Source organism: Vanrija pseudolonga, chromosome 1 (genome assembly GCF_020906515.1).
Source record: "Vanrija pseudolonga chromosome 1, complete sequence".
Classification (NCBI taxonomy): Eukaryota; Fungi; Basidiomycota; class Tremellomycetes; order Trichosporonales; family Trichosporonaceae; genus Vanrija; species Vanrija pseudolonga.
The window spans coordinates 2,749,796-2,769,113 of record NC_085849.1 but is presented as its reverse complement, the minus strand read 5'-3'; the positions used below and the strand labels follow the sequence as shown (position 1 = coordinate 2,769,113).

Here is a 19,318-nt window from a genome sequence, read left to right as displayed (position 1 = left end):
GATGAACTGCGTCGTGCTGGATCGAACCCAGCGACCGTCATCCTGAGGACGCGGGGGAGGTGAGCGGCCAACCGGAACTGACACACTCCACGGTCACCAAGCGCGAGGGCGACCTTCCGGAGAGGACAACGGGGCCTCGTGTGCGGTATGACCGACTGGGTAACTGCAAGTTTCGGGGTCCTGCGGTCACCTTTAAGACAGCAGCTCGTGTGATGAACAGAGCGCGGGTACGCGGCCCCCGCAACGCCGAAGCCCGCCTCATGCCTGGTGGTGGGGCCAACGCGTCGAGCAAATCAACGGCCGGCTGGATGGCCGAGGCCCGGACGCGTCTCCTTCCTTGTTCCTACATACGCGTCGAACACGGCCCAAACCATGTCCGTCTCGAACCGTATTCGACCTCATCCTGCAGGTTGTGTCGCGCCGTGCCCTGCATTAGACTTGAGCCCAACAGAGCCCGCCGACCGAATGGTACGGCAAGGAGACGTTTCGAGCTGCCAACTGTGAGGTTGGGGTCGCGTCCGTCGAGGCATTGTTTACGTCGTGCCTTTGCCGGTCGGATGTGGTTCCTGTGTCGTTCATACGGCTCGCGGCCAGAAGGATGAGCAGGCAGGGAGGCGGAGGCTGAAACGCCGTTCCGCTACGGTGAGCGGTTGTTCCCGCCCGTTTGCGCGTCTGGCCACGAGGATCTGGGCCAGCCCGCCTGTTGCATCCCTGTCATCCGTCCCAACTCACGGTCAGCTCGCAGAGGCCAAAGCCAGTCATACAACGCGCAAACGTAATGTCGCGCTTTACCGACAGGCGGGGCGTAGACGCGATGGCTGTACCTGGTGGACGGTTCGGCAAGGCAAGCAAACAGGGCCCTCGACGAAAACAACGTCAACAATCGACCCGGCACAAGATGTCAGGTGAAGCGGGGTGCGGAGCGGAGAGAGAGAGCAGGCAGCAGGCAGCAGCAGCTGCTGCTGCTGCATGCTCGTCGTGCAAAGCTGACGCGTTGTTAACCTTGGCAGCTGCATTGTTCTCTTCATCACCACTGACAGCGCCAAGTTATCGCCTTGGCTTTTGATCGAATCGAATCGCTGATCGAATCGCCGACACTCGACAATGGCAGCGGCAACTCCTACAGGTGCCGGTGGGCGAACGACGACGGTCACTTCGACGCTTGCGGACAAGCCCACGCCCACAACGGCCAAGCACACGCTCATTCAGACCACGTTCTCGGGGTCGTCGTCCTACGATGTGCGGAACGGCGTGTGGGTCCCCGTCGCTCCGCGGCCGAAGAAGACGCTGTCAGACGGCACGCTCATCGGCGTCATCGTCGCGTGCATCGTCGGCGGGCTGATTATCCTCATGATCCTGGTGGTGAGTGGCGCAGAAGGTTCGTGCCGCTGACCGTACAGCCGTTCGTGAAGAAGCTTCACCGCAGGCGGCAGTCGAGAAAAGCAAGGAAGGACGCCGAGGCGCTCCTCAACGCGCCGAGCCCGAGCTTCGACTCGTGGAGCTTTGACGCCGAGCGCGAGAAGGTCGCGGCGCCCCCAAATCTCTCGCCGACGGTCGGCGCGCGGTCCCGCGCCGAGAGCTTCAACACGCTGCAGCACGTCGCGCCGAGGCGGCAGCCCTCGTCGTCCATGCTGTCGACACATAGCCGCTCGTCCTCGAACGGCGCGTCGCCGAGCCCGCCCCTGCCCGGCAAGACGTACGCCTACGTCGACCGCACCAACGGCCTCCTCACCCCCGAGGTGCCCAAGCTCAACCTCAACCTCGCGCCAGGGCAGATGCTCAGCCCAGACGACATGGACCGCGTCAAGCGCGTGTCGGCCCAGAGCGCAGTCAGCGCCTACAGCACGGCGAGCACGCTGTCGCCGCCCCCGCGCTTCCAGGACAACAGGTAGGTCGTCTCGTCTCCCTCGCTGCCGCCGTGGCCCGCCCAACTAACACACGCCAGCCAACCCACCCGCGACAGCCTGGGATACCAGTACGGCTCGGAGGACACGACCGACTTCCACTCGGACGAGACGCACTCTGACGAGCGGCCATTCGCGTATGACACGTCGCCGCGGTCCACGCTCGCCTCGCACGAGCCGACCGTTATCCGCCCCGTCGTGGAGGCAAAGTACTCGCCGGCGCAGTATGCGAGCCGGGAAAACGACCCCGCCAACCCGTTCGCCAACCCGCCGCGCTTCATCCAGCCCGGCGAGGGCGGACGGCGGAGCCTGACAGCGCCCGCTCCGGCCTCGGCACGGCCAGTGAGCGTGGGCAAGGCTTTCTAGTTGGTTGGCTGGGTATCTGGGTTATTCATAGATGCAGTGCGCGGGAGTGTATACTAGTGGACTTTGGTGATCGGCCCCGCTGCCTCGCTCGACATGTGACGCTTGAACACGCCATATTGAGCAAGTTGGTGAGCCGAAGTGGGTCGCGATAGTGGGGTATTTGTTTCGAGTCGAGGAGGCGGTGTGATAGCGGACCACCGCAGCACCGCCCAACGGCGATGCGGTCAAGTCATCTGATGCCCGTGTTGGGTGTTGCGCCTCGAGATTGACAGCCACCAGATTCAACCTTTCGGCCTGTTGCTTGGAGCACGTACGCACGTTTGGGCTGCATGCACTGTTGACTGTGGTGGTTAAAAGGCTAGGAGGCGGCGAGGGGTCACTCACCCCGCTCTCACACCACTCCAACCATGTTCGCCGTCGTCGTCGCCGCCGCCCTCGCTCTCGCAAGCACCGCACGCGCCGCACCGCTCAGCAAGCGGTACTACTACTACTACACGTATGACAATGGAATATCGCTCGGCGTGAAGGTCGGCATTGCCATCGCGGCCTTCTTCGTCGTCCTCGGCCTCTGCCTCCTTATCGTGAGTGTCCCCCGCCTCCGTGCCACCAAGCCTTGGCTGACCCCACAGGGCTACTGCGTCCGCCGCAGCCGCTCAAAGTCGAGCTACGCGTACGTGCCCCCGCCCGTGCCCGCGCCGGTGCCCCAGCCCAACATGACGTACGGCTACCCCGCAGCCGCGCCGGCAGCGTACCCCACATACCCGACGTATCCTGCACCAGCGGCTGGGCAGCCTGGGCAGGCAGCGGCATACTACAACCCGTATGGCGCGCGCGACATGGCCACGCCGGGCTCGGAGAGCGCCGCGCCCTTCGCTGGCGAGGCCGCGCCGCCGGCGCGCCCGCTCTCGTCGCAGGGCACCGGACACACCACGCACGACGTGTATGCGCAGAAGTAGGCTTGGGCCCTCGCGGACAATTCAACACACTGTATCAGACTGGATGTATCGTATCTTGGCTTGGGCATGAACAACCCAAAACGCGGGGATGTCCAACTGTGTGTGGGGTGATCGCGTTGTTGTGCTCGTGGCGGCGAAAATAACACACCGCCAAGCCCATCCATCCATCCATTCCTCCTCCTCGGGTGACTGATCGCCAGCCTCTGCAGAGTGACCAGCTCTCGGCATACATATGCATCGCCAGTATGATGGGATCGGACGCGTTCTCTTGTTGTGACGGTCCATCACCCCGTCGCTCAGAACTGATGGCCTCGACGACGGCGTGCGGGTACATGTGACCGCCTAGAGGAACCGGGGTGGTCCAGGCAGCGTGTCACTCACCACCCGCCCGACCTCCTCAGACAGTCGGCGGGGGCCATGGGAGATCTGAACCACGGTTAAGCTGACCCGACATCTGTTCCCAGCAGATCTGAGCCGTGTTGAGCCCGCCACCACGCCGACATTCTCCGCAAGCACCAGCTGGACAAGAGCGAGACCGTCCTCGTGGCGGGGGTGCTGGGGATGGGCGTACCAGGGACGGCGACAGCGTCCGCTCCTCAGTGAGGACGGGGAAGAGCATGGCTGTGGCCACGGACAGAGCGTGGCGCCGTCATACCACACGCCAGCATGTGGGGTCGATCCCGAGCCCTGATCTGCAAGTACTCGCACTGTCGCATGCAAAAGAGTGGTTTGTGCTGGCTCTACTCGCATTCGAACACCCTTGCAATAGTCCCTTTGCCTCTTGTCTCAATGGCTCAGAACCAAGGTTATATTCTACCGCGTCGGCGAGCCGGTCACACGCCGCCGTTGCGGTGGCGGAGGCCCCCGCGTACCCCCGGCGCGGCGAGATGGGAGTCTACACGCAGAGCAACTGACGGGGACGGCGCCCCGGGCCTCTTCGCGGGCCTCCTCGCCGTGCTCCGACTCGGGCAGAGAGGCGGTGGAGTGATCCATGTACATGCTGTAGACAGTCTGCCGTGTGTTTGACGTTGTCCCTAGGCTTTCGGGGTTGATGGGTGGCTCTGCAAAGAGTGCCGTGTCCCGAAGCCGAGCGGAAGGAGGGGCGCCGCCCTAAACGGCGACGAGGTGGTGTGGGTGTGGGACGGTGTGGGACGACAGTGCTGCGCCGAGCGACCGTCACACCGTACGACTGAGTCGCAATGACTTGCGCTACACCACCGGAAGCACTTTCGTGTACGCCTGGAAGGCTCGGCGCCGCAGCGGAGGGTCAGACTCAGCGGAAGGGCGACGCCGGTGAGCCCCGACGCTTGCAGACGCGTAGACGGCATCATGCATATCACGCCAGCGAGATTGCGCCAGCGGTGACCTCGCCCACCCGATCCTATGCATAGCGATGCTGGTGCCATGGCGGGCTCAGCCCCGCACCGCCTGTTGGGAGGGGGTGGCGGTGATGTGGACGCCTGACCGCGGATCTTGGGGGTGCTTGGTGCTGTGGTGGGCGCGGTCAATCAGCCTCGGATGATGGCGGGCGCCACGACTGCGCTTGGCATCGTGCCCGCCCGCCCGCTGGCCACGATGGGATGTCTGAGTTCGAAGCGACATCACTGTTAAGCCTGGCCACGCTCACCTGACCGTTGTAGATCGCAGAAGCTCCGCGATGTGTTCGGCGTGGAGTTGTGTCATGAGATGGGTCATGACAAGACGAACCTTGCTGGCTCCTGGACTTGTCTTCCGCCGACCAAGTAATCGAGAACGCCCACAGCCCGCCATGCATGCGCCCCGATGAGCTATGCATCAGTGTGATTGCCTCCTGGCCGCACTGTCATCGCCATGTCCATTGTCTGCGCACCGCCCCGTGTTGGAGAGCCGCGGATATGAAGCGAGCGGTCATGGGACACGATGCCCTCGCCGTCCTCAACAATCACTTGGACAGGCTTGCTTCTGCGGCTCCTTGTTCTTCTCACCACCACAGCCAGCGCGGCGCCGCTCCCATCATCCAGCATGGGCGTCGAGCCATCAGCACCTGAGGCATCCACCGCAGCTGGCGCCGACACGCACGCCCCTGAACCCCCGCTTGGACGAGTTCTTGGCGCCGCGCTCGGCGCCGGCCTCGGTGCGACCGTCGTCTGCGCCTTGGTCCTTTGGCTCTGCTGCAGCTGTCCGGTGCGTATGCACACGTGCAAGTACATGCACGAATGCACGAATGCGGCATGCCTGCCTTGCTGACAGCGTGACAGGGCACGCGGCGCAGGGCGGAGGCTGGCAAGCGGCACACAGGCACGCCGACACTACATGGTTGGACACGGGATGGCGCGCCGCCGGCGTCGAGGGGTCGCCTGCGCCGGTGGCTGCCTTGGGCGTCCACGCGGGATGACGCCGAGGCGTCTCCGCAGCCCTTGCTCTCCTTGATGGACCCAGAGCAGGCTCGTTCGCCGTCACCCGGTCGAAGCCGAATGGCGAAGGCACCTGCCTCGGAGACATCATCCACGCGTCCACTAAACCGCCCATACTATGCTAGCTGGTCGAGCGACTACGAAGCCTCGAATGTCTCGGCCACGTCCCAGCCGACGTCGTACATGTCCAGGGAGGAGGAGGCCTCGGTGTACGCTGCGTTCGAGCCCCCACCATCGCTTGCGCCGCGTGAACGGCGCCTGAGCTTGCAGTCTGTCCTCGAGGGCGACGGAGTACTGCTGCGCGACGTGGCGTCGGGGTTTGGGTACCAATTAACCCCACTCGTGGTCACCGAAGAGGGTCGTACGGCGCGCCCGCTACCCGAGCCGGTTGCGCACTCGGCCGACCTGGACCATGTGAATGCCCAAAATGCACTGGCGTCGGACCTGGGTATATTGGCGAACAATAGTGACATGCAACAAAGGTAGGCGCGCGTTGCCGGAGTTTGGTGGTTGCGCGTTGCTGCGGACAGATTTGGGTTGGCTCATGGGGTCAGTCGGTCGGGTCGTCGTGACGCTAGGCTAGGCGGAGGGTCCGACGACGTGTCAAACTCGTTCCCGTACCGCCATTTTGAAACTCGGTGTCTGCTCCACAACTGAATCTTGTCGTTTTACTCGACGACGAGGATCCGAAACGAGATGGGAGAGCGGAGCTGCCGAGGCAGCTAGCTGGTCGGGTGCTGCAGGTTTTTAAAGGTACGATGGGGCAGTTTGGCTTGGTTGTTAAGGTCTAGTTGGCTCGTATTAGGGTGTGCCTGCCTTGGGGGGAGGCCAGGGGGGGAACTAACTTGGCTTGACCTGCCTGCTTGCCTGCCTGGCTGCCTCGCTCGTTGACTGCAGCAGCAGCTTACTACAACTTGTGCCAGATCAAACTTAGTGCAGTGCCTTAGGTACGATAAACTCCAACATAGGCTCGGACTAAGCTGTGATTTTTACCCACCTTGGAGTGTGCCAGGTGCGTGCCAGGTGCGACCTCGCTGGCCCCTCGCAACGCCGCGCGGGACAAGTGTCACACGGCGCGGAGCGAGCGAGGGAACCGTCGTGAACACGGGCCAGCAAGCTCGGATGACGGATGCCGCCGTCGCCGCCGCAGCATTGAGCAGGCAGCACACACCGCACACCATCGCAACACACGACCTCGACATTCCCATACATGTGTGCATGGTACATCTCTTCATCGCCCACATCAAGTCAGCATCAGCATCGCTCGCTCGCATAGCCTGCTAGCCAGTCAATTCTCCGTCCCTCCCCTTCCCCCACTCCCACTTTCATCATGAGCCCACCACGACATACCGCGTGGCTTGGCTCGTTTCACCACCACCACCATGCGGCTGCGGCCCTGGCACTCGCACTGGTTACAGCGTCCCCTGCATACTCGAGTCCATTACCACAAGGCGGCTCGGGCGGCGGGACCGGCGGCTTTGGAGGAGGCAACAACCAGGCCGGCAACGGTGGTGGGCTGTCGGGCGGCCCCGGCGGGCCGGGCGGCACGAGCCCGTCGTCATCATCCGTCGACACGCAGAGCGCCGGCTTGATTGCAGTCTACGTCGTGTCGGGTGTGCTCGGACTCGCGCTCATCGCGGGCGTCATCTGGTGGATCCGGGATAACGTGAGTCGCTTGCCTCGACCAACGCTAACAGTTGCACAGAGCGCACGAGGACGCCGGAAACGCGAGCGCCGAGAATTTGAGCGCGCCTGGGTGGGGCAGTACGGCCAGTCGGGCCACTTTGTCACGTCGGCAGAGGAGCTGCAGCCCGGCTGGTGGACGTACCAGGGCCAGCGGCGACAGCGGCGGCTGCAGCGCGAGCGCGAGGCTGCGGCGCGCGGCCTTCCACCACTGACATGGTGGGAGCGCGTCACGGCGCGTTTCCGGCCCGCCCGGCCCAGCCCGCGGACGGCGCCAGCAAGCGCAGTCAAGGCGACCACGACGAGCACCGAGACGCTGCCGGCGCACGCGGCCGCGCCCGCCCTCGTCCCCGAGGAGAAGGACGACGACGCCGAGCCCGTCTCCCCCGCCCCGTCGTACCCCGCCATCGCCGTCGAGAGCGTCTCCCTCCCAGTTCACCCACCCCCACGAGTTTGACCACCAACCCACCCAACCTTCATTAGTCCCGCCAGGTCCCACCCCGCGGACTAGAGTGCATCGCCCGTGCCCACGCTAGTTAATGTTGTACCAGTACCTCGCCTATGCAAGCTAGCGTGTGCCTCAGGCTGCCGCGGCGGCGAAGGCCGCACTCGCGCCTGACTTTTTGGCGGCGCAGTCGCGCGCGTTTAGTTCGGGCGTTGCCGTGATGGTCCGCACTGGCGCTGCCACCAGACCAAGCCCGGTCGCTGACGGCGCTGTGTGCTGTGCGCGGTGTTTCGGCGACCCACGTGATTGCGATTCATCCCCTCCGCCGCTCTGCCATCGTCAGGGTTGCCGCGTCACCTTAGCTCGGCTAGCCTCGGCTCTCATCTTATCGCAAGGCAGTCGATACCAGTGACACGTCAAGAGTAAAAGTCCTCACACACCTTTTCCTGCGTCCCTTCCCCTTTTGTCCGGGCACACAGGTCAGCATGTCAGCGACAATGACCGGAGCTATGGCACCCTCCGCAGGTACCTGCACCCCTCACCGAACGGCTCGACGAGCTCCGCATAGACGGCGTCCCATCACACCGCATCCAACCCTATCACTACCCTTCCGCCAACGCATGGACTGCCAGTCCCAAACATGACAGAGTCCTACTGGTCAAGGGCTGTCGGTCTTGCATGGACAACGCGACCCTGGACGTTCAGTGGCATGACCAAACTCCTCTATGCAAGTGAGCTGCGCCCGTGTCCTGTTCGACTTCTGGACAGAGGTTTACGCCGGACGCACTGCTGATGAACGCCCCGCAGCTTAGTCGTCCCAGAGGACGCTACCTCCTGAGAGCACCACACTGCGCCGAACATAGAAACGCAACCCAAGCCAGAACTGCCCTGCATCGTGTTTACACGCTCTTAGGCGACAACAACGTGACTGTGTACTTCACCCTAGGTCGAAGGGAGGGCTCTCCCATGGTGAACAGCCGGTGTCGGGGGACGATTAAGCACGGGGAAAGACCACTCGATGCAAGTGGGGATGGTGGCGAGACAGAGGGGACGATGTGGGTCGATGAAGGCGGGTGAATGTTGGGTTATCATCGGGGGCGAGGGGCAGTAGTCATAGGGGCATATCAAGGAGACGAAATCGACTGAGTCTGCAGAGATTGCAATTGGAGTGGATCGTGGTAGGTCAGGGGACGGCTTGGCGAGAAGATGGAGTGGTGTGCCATGCTACTAAGCTGTGGGACCCGCATCGGGAGAGGCCGACGCGTTGGCTTCCGGAGAGGAGGAAGCATCCACCTCGGGTGATGTTGAGGGGTCATTGGACGGCGGACTGGAATGCCGTAACAGCAACTTGAGCAAGTCCTGCACGCTTTGGCCTTGATTTTGATTTGAGACGTTCGCCTTTCTCGACTTTTCCGCCACCGCAATGGTGAGAGGAACCTTGGTCTCGCTGACGATGATATTGAACACGAGCGATGCCGTGAGGATGAAGTCGTCCAGTGCTTCTGTTGTGAAACCCAACCCATTCTCGTCTTTTGAGAACCAATCATGTTGTCCCCGAAGGCGTCCCTCCTCAGCCTCCCTCAACACTTGGAGCTCAAACTTGCGGGCTACGCTGTAGACGACTTTCAAGAGCTTGTCCTCCTTTTGCCTGAATCTTTTGGACACTGCCGTGCTACCGAGCGCGACTACTCCTGTGACTGTTGAGCTTACACCCGGAACTGTGCTGGCTCCCGCTGCTGCCCGTGCTAGGTTGCCTGTGGTCTCGACGGCCAGCTCCCAACGGCTGTTCTTCCACACCTTACTTGCATACTTGTCGCTGAAGAAGACAGCCAAGGCGCCGTAAGCCAGTCCGTTGCAAACCGCAACCCTGGTCGTGGAACGGCGCTCGACGCGGAATAGTTTCGTGCTAATGAGGCCAAACAGCAGGTGGAGACACCCCTGAATCCGAAAGCTGTTGAGGTCCAAACGCCATCGGTGTTCTAGGCTGGCAATCAGAAGTGAAGCACATGTCTGAAGCGTCATGTCATCCGTCCGGAAGCGACCTGCCGTTTCCATACGGAGGAAAAGATGGTCGAGGAGCATGGTGTCTCTCCCGAATGGGTTGCATCCCATTCGACTCACGAACCATCCCAATTTAGCTTGACGTACATCCCAGGCGATGACCCAAGTGTGTGTTTTGAAGTAGGTCCGAGCCAATTGGGTATCTCCCCTTAGAAGTAGACACAGGAAGACTGCTGTTCGACATGTGATTGATACGGCCTCCGAGCGACGGTGTAAGAAGTCTTTTAGGTATTGTGTCCTTGAACTGCTCATCGGCGATCCATCGCCGTCTCGCCACGGGCCTTGCAAAGTAAACTTGGGGAAGGAGCTCAGAGGGTGCTTGCGCGGCGACACACGAGATGGAGAAAGCCCAATGTGATAAGTCATCTGCTGGTCCAGGAGCTCGTTTCGTGCCTGCTCCCTTAGCAGAGATTGTTTGCGAGTCTCAAGCTGCTTCTGTCAGCAGTGCAATCTTCTAACTAGCTTACGGGAGGGTCGACAGACTTTTCCCACACAGTCACACGAATGGAGGAGTTGTCGAGATAGTTCCCCATGAGCCATTCAAAAAAGCGATGGTGTACCATCTCCTCGTCGATGTCCCGGATTTTAAAGGCTATTGTTTTCACCTTAATATCGGACTGTTGATAATGTTGGCCGTTGAAAGGAAACCACTGAAACGTAGGGAAGAGTAATTGGTAGCGACGCTCCTGGAATCGTAGGAATGGAACAAGGCCTAGGATTTCCATCGCAGGTTCACCAACCTGGAGTAAAGGTGCTTCGCCAAAGTTTAGGAAAATGTTGTTGCGATTGGCTAAGCCTCGAGAGCCGTAGGGCATCACGTTCGAAATGATCGTCAGGGGTATGTAGCAGTCAGGTTGACAGCCACAAACCCTACCGTGCAGCTTCTCTGATAGAGCGTCTTGCTTCAGATTAGGACAGCTCAGCCCATCATACCTACAATTGAATGATCAATTGGAGCTCTGAGACGCCAATCTGGGTCTTCACTTCCTTCGATCCGCCGACATACGCAGGAGACACAAAGAAAGTGGCCTGAAGGGTCCCTAAACTGGGGCTGCAGTTCCTCGTCCTTGACGTTATCACTGATGACTTTGTCGCCCACAGTCCTCGCGATCCTATCCAATAGGTGGCATTCACACCGACACCCTGTGAGGCGGTTCGGGTGAACAGAGCTCAAAACAGCCTCAAAGTCAGACCCATCAAAACTTCATACCCAACCTCACCGGCAGAGGGCGGACTGGGTTTACAGCCTGTCGGGGGATGGCACCCGGAGTAGAGCGCTTGAGGGAGGGGATGTGCTTCCAAAGAGATGAGGGCTTCAACGCGTGGAACACGCGCGCCACGGCAGGTCTACGTCGGTCTGGCCAGCTTTCATGCTGAGATAGAGAAGCACCGGGGACTGGTGGCTGTGTCGAAGTGCCTCCCTAACCATAAGCAAGTGAGGGTGCAGAATAACCAAGATCCCACCTCCATTGTTCTTGTAAAGTGGCGCCAATTTGAGACGATTAACTGGCAAAGTCCCGCAAGACCTCCAAAGAGACGAGGGGACACCACCTTTGGACAAGGCGTGGCAATAAAGTGAATCGATGTTGCCTTGAGGAGACTCCTCTTATGATGGTGACTGAGACAGACACTTGGGATCTGTTGCGTGACACGTTTAAAGTATACTCTATTGTCCTGAAGGACGGTGCACCAGGGAAGGTGGGCTGCCTGCTGGGCTGTCAGAAAAACAGTTGGCAGCCATATGCCTTCAGCATGTGGACTTCAACGACCCGCTCCTCTCCCTAGGTGTCGAATCGAAAGGAAGTCTGACTGGGCTGTTGGAGCAGGCACTGTCCTCTTCATGCAGCGGAAGGCATGCTTTCTTGGGTTGTTGCTAGATACACAAAAGGGTTCGACTTCCGCCAGCACCTTCCAACGACCAGGACGATCCGAGCGTAACCAAAGAGATGCTGTCAGTTGAGGGTCGTGCTGGGTTTGGACTTGGCCAGACTCTCATGCTTCTCCTTCCTACGCCACACGAGGCGGTCAGGGCACAATCAGCCACACAGTGCTGTCTGCTCGGAGGGGCTGACCTGCAGACGCCGAGGAGGGGAGCAGGGTCGTGGGGGCATCACTGCTGGGAGGCCCGTCCCCAATTTGACGGGCACTTCGGCCCCCGCGGCCAGTCGTCAGGCGTTACATCAGAACCGACCAAGTCGCACGCGGTCTCTCTATCATCCGCAGATATGTTGAAGCCCACTGGTTCACGCGTGCATGTACATCTCTTTGGAGGGCGTCCTTCATTCTGGGCCTGTTCTCAGCCTCAAATCCGACCTGCTCGGAACCCTCATGCAGATCTGCCCCACCCCATTCAGTGTGCCCGTGTCCAGGGCCATCAGAACCTGACATGCGCATTGGCCGTCCGCATGGACCTCGTTGCCGCAACGCCACGCCGTCGCGTTCGCTTCAAGACAAGAATTTCGGCGCAGTCCAAAGCAAAAGCGACCCTGAGCGATCGATTGAGAACTATCTGCCTAGTCTTCGACATGGAAAGGGATGGCGTTGAGGGTGTGACCCAACGAGACCAAAGGCATGTAGCTGAATGGTACAGAGAGAGTGCTCTTGCCGTTGGGCCTGGAAGCTGCAAGTGTCCACCGGGTCGATACATCCACACCACCCGTGTCTTGCAACTTATAGATGGAGTTCGACAGGGGTGGACGGGACGGGGCGCTGTAGCCATGACGTCCCCTCTCCTAACCAAGCCTGCAATACAGATGCTGCATCTCACTAGTATGGGCCGCACAGGGATGTAACGTACAGCTACCTTATTCCCCACCCCATTCACATGCTCTTACATTACGACTATTCAGGCACAAGGCATAAAATGACGACTAACGAGGCTGTATACCAATAAACAACGGTTCGTCGCTCGGGTTGTGAGGTGCTGGGTTGGAGGGAAGCGTCCCGTGTGGGGGGTGATGTGGGGGAGACATTGGAAGACAGAATAGCACTGTGATGTGGGGCCGGCCAATGCGGCGATGGATGTGGGCTTGATGGGCGGGTTTCGTCTATGCTGCTGGCAAAGAAGACGGCTCAGCTCTACTGCGGTTCTCATTGATTGGACTGGGGGCGATGTTCGGACCTCACATCGACGGGTGGGGAGAGAAGGAGACATCGCCTAGAGTGACGTCGGGAGACAGTGGATGATCGACGTCCAGAAAAGACAGTGGATGATCGACGTCCAGAAAAGCCAATTGGGTGATTTCGGGGGATGTTAGAGAGCCTTCAGTCGGGGGCGATGGGTCGACTGGCCGGGAGGCCGGGAGGTCGCGCGGAGGTGGCAATGGGTGGAGTTCAGTGGAAGATGTCACGAGGTGCCGTAACGCCGATATCAGGATGTATTTTCCCCTGTGATCCGGTGGTCGTTCCGGACTATTGCTCCCTTTCTTGTCCTGACGTTGATCGGGTTTGTTCTTCCCCTTTTGGTCCTCCGATTGAGCACCATCGTTCACTCCTGTTGGACCTGTAACTTGGATTGTGAGAGGCACCTTCGTTTCGGCGACAACGATGTTGAAAACTAGGGACGCTGTGTTGATGTACTCATCCATTGGGTTTGGGTGAAAACCACACCACCTTGTGCGTGTGTCTTAACATCTCCCCATCTTCCTCGTAGATGACCTTCCTCCGCTTCTCGCAAGACCTGCAGTTCAAACTTGCGGGCGACACTGTACACCACCTTCAGGAGCTGCTGGGGTTTGGCATTAAACCATTTCGAAAGAGCTGTGGTGCCGAGCTGGACAACTCCTTTGACCGTTGATGCAGCTGGGATATTGCTCGCATCTGTGACAGCACCTGCCAATCTAGTGGTGGTCTCGAGTCCCAGCTCCCAACGACTGGCCTTCCAAGCCTTGGTCTCATACCGATCGCTCAAGAAGACGGCCAAGGCACCGTATGCAAGGGCATTGATAGTTGCCATCCGGCTAACCGAAGGTTGTACTGGGTGTCGGAATCCATCAAACATCTGTTTGAGATAGCCTTGAACGGTGTAACTATCTTCTTGAGACCGTGAGATTGCCTTTGCCTCAAGGCGTGCGATAAGGAGTGAGGTACATGCCTATAGCGTCAGGTCATCGGTCCGGAGACGGCCTTGGTTTTCGAGGCGATCGAGGAGTGTGTCTGCTAACGATTTCCGCCCTTGGGGATACCTGAGAAAGTTCAACAGCCAACCGAGCTTGGCTTGGCGTATATCGGTAGCGATGATCCACGCATGGCGAACGAAGAACTCCAAAGAAGTGTCATCTTCATCGCTAAGTATGAGGCGAAGGAAGACTGAGGTTCGACATTTGATCGACTTGGCCTTCAAGAGATGGCGAATGTTGTCTTTGAAATGCGTCCAGCTCGAAACAGACGGCCCCGAGTCGACGTCCTCCCTCCATGGCCCCTGAAGCGGGAATTTTGGGAATGAATCGAGGGGGTGCTTGATCGGAAATGGCTTCGATGCAGCTTTTCGAGCGTCCGCGAGCATCTTCGCTCTCAACCGCGCTTGGTGTTCCTTTCTAGAATCATTTATTTTATCAACGCTCTCGAGCTGGGCGGTCAATCATTGATGAAACTGACTGCTCACTTTTGGAACCTCTTCCGGCCTCCAGACAGTCACTGTCACGCTGTTGTTGTCGAGATAGTCATGCAAGAAAGTTTCAAACCACAATACGTGGCGGACCATTTCGGCGTCGATGTCCCGAATCTCCAGAATTAGCGTATTGAGGATCCAAAGATCGGTCGGGGCGTAGTTGTGGTCACGGTATGTGAACAAATCAAACTTAGGGTACAAAGACTTGTAGCGATGTTGCTGGAAGAGGACGAAGCTACTATAAAATGGATGTGGGGGAAATGGTGCTGGTGGAGTTGGGCCAAAGTTCAAAACTATCCCCCGGTAGTTAACCACCCCTCGTGAGCCGTAGGGAAGCGCTGCCGGGCGCCCTTCCAGTGTCCGACTGCGGCTGTAGGTACATCTGGTGACACAACCGCAACTTCTGCTTGCCAGCTTCTTCCGAGCCTCGGCCTGGTGGTTCGAATCAATGGTTTCGACGCGCCAACTTACCTGTGACCATCCGTTTGGAGCTCTCCAACGCCAATCTGAATTATCACACATTTCTTTAGATGGGCATGTGCACATGGTACAGAACCATCCACCGTGACGGGCCCGATACTGTGGGGGCAGATCGTTATCGGAAACCTTGGGACCTCTCTTAGTTCGTTCCAAGACCAGCTCCATCGGCTCTCCCCAGTCTAACTTGTGGCAGTTGCATCGACAATGTCTGAAGAGTGCCCGGTCCCAGGCTGGTTGTGGCTGAGGGTTAGATTGTATTGCACCATGATACGGGCATACCTGACGTTTGAGGCCAGAATGGAGTCTCTCTGAGACCTGGCGGGCGAAACGTAAGATTGTTCTCTTGGGATAAACAGGCTTGTGCTGTTAGCATGACAGGACATTTACCGAACCCTTTATCACCTGCTGAACAGGAACCTCATCGGCAACTGCATTCAGATCGACTCTGCTCCCTGAGATGTTGCGTCCCAATGTACTGCCAAGTCTTGAGCTCCATGTTCTCCCAATCCGCCGCCAAGAGGACTCCAGATGTTCAGCGTCCCTCGGGTAGATTGGCACACTTCCTTCAGCGGATCGGTGGGTGCTGTCGAGCTGTCAGCAGCTCCCGAGTCGATCTTTGATTCTTGGGTGTGAACAGCCGGGCTGTCTGTCACTGGCGGGGCCCTGTGAGAAGCGGGGATCTCCTCCACGCCCGAGAAATCGTCCTGTTTGTCAGCATGGTGGCCCCGCTGCGAATCTCACAGAGTGAACTGTACGAGGTGGGTTGGGCGCATCCACACTTTCTTGTCTTTTGTCTGGTGCTTGACCTGTCGGAACTGGCGCAGACGGCGGGTCCGCTGAGGACGGTTGAGGATGCAAAGTGTCCATGGGTATCTCGTCATTCATGTTGTCGAGGTGATTCAGATCAATGAAGAGAATGAGCCTGTGGTATGTTGGTATGCGGGTAAAGAAGAGTGCAGGTCAGTCGGTTCTTCGTTGTACATAAGGAAGGACAGTTCCCCCTCGCCATGGTATGGGCCTCTTGATGCCATGTTGTCGGACGACATCCGAACACGGCGAGCAGACTGAAGAACCATGAGACGCCACACTACGTTGCGGATACCATGCGCAGTGAGGCAGAATGTCCTTTCGATCTCCAACCCGGCGCAGCCCAACCCCAGCGTTTTGCTTGTAACCTTATAACCGAGGGTGCAGGCTTGCAGGCACTCACATCTGCGGTAGGAGATGCCGAACAATCGCCGCCTCCAACTTGCGGAGAGGGTTCGCTCTACTCAAGGTTTCCTGAGAGGCGTAGTGTCAAGAGGTCCGTGGTAAGGTTCCCGCCTGTCACCTCCCACGTCCGTTGATGGGGCGTGCCTCACGCCAGATCTTGGAGCGCCATTCCCCACGGCTTTCAGAATGCCAAACCCGCTCAGACTTCCAGTCGCGACATGTGCCCAGTTTATCCGCTCAGAATCAACCAGTACCGGCGTGCACGTCCCTTTGGATCTAAGCAGTCCACCTCGGATCCGACTTGCTCGGATGCCTGGCAGGCCGCACACCTACGCCACCCCGCTCGCACCGTTCATAGCGCCACCAGAACGTGACATGGGCACTGGCCGCCAGCACGGCTAGCACGGACCTCTTCACGGCGCAGCCTCACCGTCCCTTTCCTTCCAAAGACGAAATTGTCGCTCGGACCCGAAAGCCACGACAAGGTGGGAATGGTGGGTCGGAGGAATGATCGAGGACCAGAGATGAGCGATAACCAGGCGCCTGGCTACACAGTCTATCGACACGGAGAGGGCACGGGGTTGGGGGTGGACGTCGAGAACCGAGCGTCGCTGGGTGGGCAATCGTCTGAGCCATGACCCTGGAACCCACACAATGCGCGCTCACTCGTCACAGACGGCGTACCGGATTCCTCAGCGCCGGTTCAGCCTCACTCTCTTCCTACCTATCCAGTACACCGATGATCAACTTGTGGTGACTCCAAGACTTATACGCATGCAATAGACAACCACTATGAGGAAAACCCCAAACTATCATTAGACCGTCTCTTTAGGTGACGAGAAGGGGTTGGGATCAGGCGACGACGAGGTGGTGGCATCGGGGGGCGAGGTGGTGGTATCGGGTGGTGTGGCATCGGGAGCTTGGGTATCCTCGGCGGATGTGGGAGCCGCGTCGGCGGGCGTGGGGTCGGCACCTTGTGACTTCATGGTCTTCAGGAAATCGAGAGCCTCCTGTGCGACTTTGAGAACATGCTCCGTGACGTTTCCACCGATCGGGCGGGCCGTTACTTGAACTGAAAGTGGCACCTTGGTCTCAGCGACGACGATGTTGAAGACTTGGGAGGCGGTACGGATGTAGTTATCCAAGTCGTCCTGAGAGTGCTTCTTCCCGTCTTTGTCGTAGCAGGAAGAAGTCATCCTACAATCTCGGAGTTGACCCTCCTCGGCCTCTCGCAACACGTGGAGCTCAAACTTGCGCGCAACACTGTAGACAACCTTGAGCAGTTTCTCCTCCTTCTTCTTGAGTTTGCTGGAGAGGGCCATGCTGCCGACCCTCACGATACCAGTGACCGTCGACCCACCCGGAAGTCCACTGGCACTGGCGACAGCCCCCACCAGTCCACCCACAGCTTCCAGCCCGAATTCCCACTTGCTATTCTTCCACATCTTTGTTTCGTACTTATCGCTGAGGAAGACAGCCAACGTTCCATACACCAATCCCTGCAAGACCGCGGGCAGAACGCGTTGATTTTCTCCCACCTTATCCGGTAGTGGTTCGTATAGTGCTTCGAGGTAACTCTGAACTGTATTGATGTTGGCAGTGTGTAGTGACAACTCCGTTGAGCGGAGATACGAGATAAGAAGAGAGGTGCACGCCTGCAGCCGCACGTCGTCTGTCCGAAAGGCATCCGCCGTATTCATCTGGTGGAGCAAGCGCTTCAGGAGTTCTTCTGGTAGTTCGAGGTACCTCAAAAGTTCTCCAAGTCGGGCTAAGCGGAAATCTGAGGCGACGACGGATGGCATCTGGTCGAAGACTTGAAATGCCAGTTCACGAGAGTCCAGCGCTGTGCGTAGGAACAATGCTGTTCGACATGTTATAGTAGTCCGAAGGGCGAAGTGCACCACTGGGAGTAAAAGACGGAGAAGTTGAAACATTGGGGAGGCGTCTATCTTAAAAACGGCTTTGTCCTGCCATCGGCCTTGGACATTGAATTGAAAGTGGGGGAACCATTGAACTGGGCGCTTCCGCGGCTGTTTGAATGAAGCAAATGAATCGTTGAGAGCAGGGTGAATCCATTGAGAATCCATTTTCGTGAAGCGAGCTCCGTACCCCATCTGGACAACCACATCAGCATGTCTCACCCTCACCCGAATGGATTGCCTATAAGCTCACCCCATTGATGATGCGCTCCATTTCAAGGATCGGAAACGCAGTTACAGTAACGAAGCAGTTGTCCAGATACTCCTTCATGCGGCCCTGCCACCATGGGTGGACGAGCATCTCGAAATCGAGGTCCCGAATCTTCAAGGCAACTTTGTTGAATGTGAGATTCGTTCCAAGAGGCCAGATGTAATTGGGATAGAGATCCTTATAGCGACTCTTCTGGAACTTGAGGAATTCTTCATCCTCACCATTCTCGTACCCTCCGCCTCTCATTTTCGGAGCTGGACCGAAGTTTAAAGCCATCCTGCAATGGTGATTGTACAGTCCCCGTGCGCCCCAGGGGATTGTTATGGGGTGAACCTCCAGCCTAACTCTGCAACAGGGAGAACAGGTGCAGTAGGGGGTGTCTGGGAGGCCATCGGGCTTCGGATGATTCTGGAAATTAGTGGCGTTGTACCCAAAAATTCCTTACCTCGTTCAGAGGATTTCCTTCGTTGATCATTCGGCGCCAAATCGTGCTGTCCATCAAGTCTGGAGGAACACAAAGGCAAGAGCAGTATACCCCATACCCCCAAGGCCGGCTATCGACGATCTGAGTCGGCACGTCCTCCCCCTCCACGTTAGCAACGATAGTACTCTCCATGAACCATACAGATCTCCTCTTTCGCGAGTCGAAAACGTGGCACATGCAAGAGCAAACTCGAGGGAAGCGTTCCGGCTATCCATTAACATGATGGTGTTCGTGAACGCTCACTAGTGCCTTGATTCTGAAATAATCTAGACTGTTCGTGGTCCGTGACTACAGTACCGATTAGCACAGGAGGCGAGCACGAGGCTCACGAAGTCCACTCGAACGTGAATCGAGCGAGGCGTGCTGGGCACATCTAAGTGTTCAACAGGGTCGGGGTCGGTGGCATTGCCGGGGGACGTTTGAAGCTGGAGATTGTGCAGTGGCACCATCTCTTCCATATTCGGTGGGTGCGGCCTCAAGGGCATAGTGCACGACGGGGATTGGGGAATCTGAGAATAGAGAGGGTAGTTCAATG

At 58.6% G+C, this 19,318-nt stretch overlaps 5 protein-coding genes across 5 annotated transcripts; 3 read left to right on the top strand and 2 right to left on the bottom strand.

Annotated features, from left to right (window-relative positions):
• Positions 1-1,104: 1,104 nt before the first annotated feature.
• LOC62_01G001054 (uncharacterized protein) lies at positions 1,105-2,341 on the top strand (the record flags this gene model as incomplete). Its single annotated transcript, XM_062767523.1, has 3 exons — positions 1,105-1,362; positions 1,401-1,888; positions 1,946-2,341. 3 exons carry the CDS (start codon positions 1,105-1,107, stop codon positions 2,268-2,270), a joined length of 1,071 nt encoding a protein of 356 aa, XP_062623507.1. The 3' UTR covers positions 2,271-2,341.
• Positions 2,342-2,677: 336 nt separating this feature from the next.
• LOC62_01G001053 (uncharacterized protein) lies at positions 2,678-3,226 on the top strand (the record flags this gene model as incomplete). The annotated part of the gene is made up of 1 exon (XM_062767522.1): positions 2,678-3,226. The coding sequence occupies one exon, from the start codon at positions 2,678-2,680 to the stop codon at positions 3,224-3,226; it is 549 nt and encodes a 182-aa protein (XP_062623506.1).
• Positions 3,227-6,816: 3,590 nt separating this feature from the next.
• On the top strand, positions 6,817-7,881 carry LOC62_01G001052 (uncharacterized protein). Its single transcript, XM_062767521.1, has 2 exons — positions 6,817-7,285; positions 7,325-7,881. The coding sequence occupies exons 1-2, from the start codon at positions 6,950-6,952 to the stop codon at positions 7,757-7,759; spliced, it is 771 nt and encodes a 256-aa protein (XP_062623505.1). The 5' UTR covers positions 6,817-6,949; the 3' UTR covers positions 7,760-7,881.
• Positions 7,882-8,974: 1,093 nt separating this feature from the next.
• LOC62_01G001051 (uncharacterized protein) lies at positions 8,975-9,829 on the bottom strand (the record flags this gene model as incomplete). Its single annotated transcript, XM_062767520.1, has 1 exon — positions 8,975-9,829. The coding sequence occupies one exon, from the start codon at positions 9,827-9,829 to the stop codon at positions 8,975-8,977; it is 855 nt and encodes a 284-aa protein (XP_062623504.1).
• Positions 9,830-16,924: 7,095 nt separating this feature from the next.
• Positions 16,925-17,431, bottom strand: LOC62_01G001050 (uncharacterized protein; the record flags this gene model as incomplete). The annotated part of the gene is made up of 1 exon (XM_062767519.1): positions 16,925-17,431. The coding sequence occupies one exon, from the start codon at positions 17,429-17,431 to the stop codon at positions 16,925-16,927; it is 507 nt and encodes a 168-aa protein (XP_062623503.1).
• Positions 17,432-19,318: the final 1,887 nt, after the last annotated feature.